We start from the raw sequence: 5,184 nt of genomic DNA, 5'->3' as shown, positions 1-5,184 counted from the left end.
CAGCCGAATCAGCTGCTGTTGGGATTCTGGTGGAAGCTGATACATTTTAGAAATAAGAGCATAAAACAGTCTCATTAGTACACAAGGGAAAGCATCGTCATACTTAAGGGTGCTGACGCAATTCTGGTCTACAGAGATATGGCATAGAGAAGTCCTCAAGGAAAGAAGGTGTACTGATATTTTTCTTTTTTCGGTTAGAAATGTTTTAAGTCATCGAAAAATAACTAGATGAAAGAATAGAACTCAGGTCGCCAACCAAAAAAATTTTGAACAATGGCTTTCTCGCTCTTGTTGATACAAATGTAAGAAAACCAAGTTGTAGAAGCAAAAGTCCCCGAGACTTCAAATATTTGATAATCCTTGTAGTATGTGAATGTACAAAGTTATATAAAATTAGATTAAGTCACTAGATTAAGTAGTGCACCAGTATTTTTGGAATGCTTCATCTTGAGTTTCCTGGTGCACATAATAAATGTTAGAGGCCACAATATTCTGTAGATGATAAATGAACAAACTGCAATGTATCACTATCTTTTAAATATCTGACGCTAGCATAAAAGAAATACCACCTAAATTATCATTGTCTAGTGACTATGAGCAGATGAAGCTATTGTGATTAACCAATCTGGATACTGTTATAGTTTTTTCTGATCTATTAAAAAAATCCAAATCAAATCAGGTAATTGCAACCTCATGTGAAGATTTTCTAGAACATGGCATCTCTGATCAAATTTCAAGGCATCCCCAGAGGTTATGCTTTGAGGGTTGCATGTGCTAAACAAAATGAATACTTAATAACAGTACCCACTCCACTCAAATGATGCACTACAAAGATCAATAAACAAGATGCAGAAAAGATCTAAACTGTGCTGAAAAGATCCGTTAAGTCCAGATCCAATTCTAAATATTTCGAGAAAAAAGACTGCTGCTTGCTTTCTCTACAACTATACATGCTTGTATTTCTAGAGAGATCGAGTGCACGAAAGCAGTGTAATTACTCACATGTTCAAACATGTTCACATTCATACCTCTGGAATGACAGAAAGAACCGGCAAAAATTCTTGAGTGGATGTTATCTGAATAATAACTGAAGAAACTTCCTCCATGTATACCTTGCCACTGTGTTCGGCATTTGTCAGTTCTATTCTCTGCAGATATCATGATAATTTATTATTGTTAGAAAATGATGATTTTATTCAAAGGTATTGTAGCAATCAGCTAATTTGTCCTTGACACTGAGTTATAGAGGTGACAAGAATACTAATGTACATATAAAAGGACACCAAATTCCTCACTTGAAAGAATAACCAGAAAATTATATAGATCTGTCAAAAGGAAGGATGAAGCCTCCCTGCTATTATTTGTTTATGTTGAGCAACGTTCATACTTTATCAGTCAGCCTCTGAATTTTGGTAAGTGAATAGTCATTTTATTACATAAATGTATTCTTCACCATGATTTTTGGATGTATGCTCATCCGTGTTTCCATTTGTGAAATTTGTGCATGTATCTGTGGGAACACATGATTCATATGGAATTAACCACAACCCAGAATCCAGATGATATTTTTCCATTTGACTTCTCTTCATCTCAAATTATCGAAAGCAATGATAAAAAATTTAAAGGAGATAAATGACCTAATCAATACCTTACTCGACTACTAACATCCATTTCACGTAGCAGGTAGAAGACCAAGTGATCAGTGAATTTTTCTCAACAATAACAGTGACAGAAAGAAAAGGTCACTTGGACAATTGATAAGTTATATTTCTTTCTGATACTGTGCACCTTGCCATTGCTAATGCAAAAGATTATGTTCAAAATCCCTTCCCCTTAGTATATTCTAAAAAATTTAGGTTACCATTAAGCATAAGACTTATATCAACACTCCTAACTGTAGCATTACTACATGCTACAGAAATTTGATAAATAGTAAGGATAGTCTCTATGACTATTCTAATTGATTCCTTAGGTTGTGTAGGAAAGTTAGGAAATCTGATTCCATAGAATTAGGAAATTTGAATTTGAATTAATAGGATATTTCTATTTTTAGTTGTTTCCTTATTTTTCCTCTTTGTTACTATTTTCTGTTCCTTAATTTTAGGAACCTTGTCTTATGCCCTGTCCTATTTAAACACTGATGTAATTCATATTAATATATACAATAAAAAAGAGTGTTTTCCTCTCTCTATCTTTTCTTTCATGGTATCAGAGCGGGTAACTTCCCGTATGAACAGTACCACTGTGTGAACAGTGTCGCCTCGTGAACAGTGCATCTGATCTCTGGATTATCTATGGCGAACCAAAATCAGTGGAAGACGGCTTTGACTGGTGCGACCAACAAGGACTCAACAGTGTCAAGGGAAAGCACCGTGAGTTCAAATCTGAACTCCTTCATCTCGTTCAATGGTTTGGAGGGGCACTCTAATTCGCTCCAAGTGAATATCCACCGTCTAAATGGAAAAAATTACACGGAATGGTCGCAAACCGTTCATTTGATATTGGAAGGTAAAGGGAAGCGTGGATATCTGACAGGAGAAGTGAAAAAACCTGCAGATGAAGATCCGACTCTCAAGACTTGGAGATCAGAAAATTCTTTGATTATTGCGTGGTTGGTGAATTCAATGGAACCCTCAATTGGCAAGCCCTTCATGTTCCTGCCAACGGCTAAAGATGTTTGGGAGGCAGTCAGGGATACATATTCTGACCTAGAGAATTCTTCGCAGATTTTTGGTTTAAAATCCAAACTTTGGCATGCGAAACAAGGTGACCGAGATGTAACCTCCTACTACAACGAGTTGATGATCCTGTGGCAGGAGTTGGATCTCTGTTATGATGATATATGGGAGTGCGCAAATGATAGTGTCCGGTTTATGAAACGACAGGAGAATGATCGTGTCTTCATGTTCCTGGCAGGACTTAACAAGGAGTTAGATGAGGTGCGGGGTCGAATTTTAGGGAAAACTCCTCTATCAACAATTCGTGAGGCCTTCTCAGAAGTTCGGAGAGAAGAAGCACGGCAGAATGTGATGCTTAACAAATCTGTTCCTATTACTACTAACTCGGAAGTAGAAAGTTCTGCCCTTGTAACTCGGGGTTTTCAGGAGGAAGCGAAGAAGGATGGTAAGCGATCAGAGCGGCCGTGGTGCGACCACTGCAAACGCCCATGGCACACGCGAGAAACATGTTGGAAAATTCATGGCAAGCCTCAAGACTGGAAGAAGAAGTATGGTGGAGAGGGGCGTGCTCTTCAGGCTAGTGTCTCAAATCAAGAGCAGCAGTCTTCTTCAAGTTCATTTCCGTTCAACAAGGAACAGATAGACCAACTGTACAAACTTCTCGAGTCTCAGAAAATTCCTTCTTGTTCATTAGCTCAAAAAGGTGATTACTTTAAAGCAGCTCTCATTAGTGTCAACTTCGATCGCACCTGGATCATCGATTCAGGTGCAACCGATCATATGACAGGGTTGTCAAACCTTTTTTCTTCATATAGTCCTTGTGCAGATAACCAGAAAATTAACATTGCAGATGGCTCTCTTTCAGCCATTGCAGGAAAAGGTTTTGTTGTAGTGTCTTTATCACTCACTCTTCAAGATGTTCTTCATGTTCCTAGACTTTCTTGTAATCTTTTGTCAGTTAGTAAGCTAACTCATGATCAAAATTGCCAAACTAATTTTTTCCCAACTCATTGTGTGTTCCAGGATTTGACTTCGGGGAGGATGATTGGCAGTGCTAAACAGAGTGGAGGACTCTACTTCTTTGATGATGGATCTGAATCAAGACGACAATCTCAACCAATAAGTTCCTACTTTGAATCTATTTCTATTTCTAATAATAATATTATGTTATGGCATTTTAGATTAGGTCACCCAAGTTTTAAATATTTAAAACATTTGTTTCCTAAGTTGTTTGGCAATAAAGATCCATCTTTGTTTCATTGTGAAATTTGTGAATTTGCAAAACACCACCGTACTTTTTTGCCTTCACAACCATATAAACCATCAAAACCTTTCACTATTATTCACAATGATGTTTGGGGTTCTAATAAGATAAATACACTTTCTAACAAGAGATGGTTCATCAAATTTACAGATGATCATACTCGACTTTGCTGGGTGTATTTATTGAAAGAAAAATCAGAGGCCGAACGGGTTTTTAAAAATTTTTACAATATGGTGCAGACTCAATTTCAGACTAATATACAAGTTTTCAGAAGTGATAATGGAAAAGAGTATTTTAACATGATCTTGGAAAAAAAATTTCTTGAAAAAGGAATAATTCATCACAGTTCTTGTATCGAAACACCCAAACAGAATGGTATTGCTGAAAGAAAAAATAAACATCTGTTGGAGGTGGCTCGTGCTTTACTTTTTTCAACTAAAGTTCCTAAATATTTGTGGGGAGAGGCTGTTTTAACTGCTGCATACTTAATAAACAGAATGCCTTCCAAGGTTTTACAATTTCAAACTCCTTTCCAAGTTTTCTCAAATTGTTTTCCAACTAATAGGCTTTTCTGCTGATCTACCTCTAAAAATATTTGGTTGTACAGCTTTTGTTCATGAACATAGAAAACTTGGAAAGCTTGAGCCTAGAGCTATAAAATGTGTCTTCATTGGTTACTCACCAACTCAGAAAGGCTATAAATGTTTTGATCCGATATCGAAAAAAAAATTTGTCAGAATGGATGTCACATTTCTTGAAAAACAACCTTTTTTTAGAGATATTCATCTTCAGGGGGAGACTTTTAAGGAAGATTCATTTGTTAACTCTGGCGATGTTTTTCTCTCAGATGATGTGTTTCTTTCACAAGATTATGAAACCAGTACCCTTGCACCTATAGCAAATGGCCAAGATTCGTTCTTCGAAACTCCTCTCACTATGGGTGATGTTTTTCCGGAACCTAGGCCTACATTTGAAAATCAATCTGAAAACCAAAATTCTGAAAAATAATCTTTGGAAACAAAAAATAAGGGACAACCTACTCTAATACCACAACATGATAATTCTCCTAAAATAACAAGTAATAGATTCAAGGAAGGTGACCGAACTTGGAAAGGGATTGTTTACTTGAAGAAGAATCATAGGAAAAGAAAAGATGAATTGACACTACAGCACAACTATGATCCTGAACCGAGGACAAATCAACAATCTGAGTTTGTTACAGGTAATTCCTTCTCTTCCTCT

The 5,184-nt window shown here is 36.6% G+C and overlaps 1 protein-coding gene across 1 annotated transcript in view; it reads right to left on the bottom strand.

Moving 5' to 3' along the window:
* Window positions 1-5,184, bottom strand: part of LOC109821536 (uncharacterized aarF domain-containing protein kinase At1g71810, chloroplastic) — a 48,637-nt gene that overhangs the window by 356 nt on the left and 43,097 nt on the right. The window contains exons 21-22 of the mRNA XM_020387717.1: window positions 1,029-1,148; window positions 1-36 (exon numbers count right to left, since the gene is read on the bottom strand). The exon at window positions 1-36 is cut by the window's left edge and continues 356 nt beyond it. Of these exons, the coding sequence (XP_020243306.1) occupies window positions 1-36; window positions 1,029-1,148 (156 nt within the window). The remainder of the gene's footprint in view (window positions 37-1,028; window positions 1,149-5,184) is intronic.

The sequence above is a fragment of the Asparagus officinalis genome, chromosome 8 (assembly GCF_001876935.1).
Source record: "Asparagus officinalis chromosome 8, Aspof.V1, whole genome shotgun sequence".
Taxonomy (NCBI): Eukaryota; Viridiplantae; Streptophyta; class Magnoliopsida; order Asparagales; family Asparagaceae; genus Asparagus; species Asparagus officinalis.
Note: the sequence above shows the minus strand (reverse complement) of the source record. Positions and strands in the feature narration are given on the sequence as shown.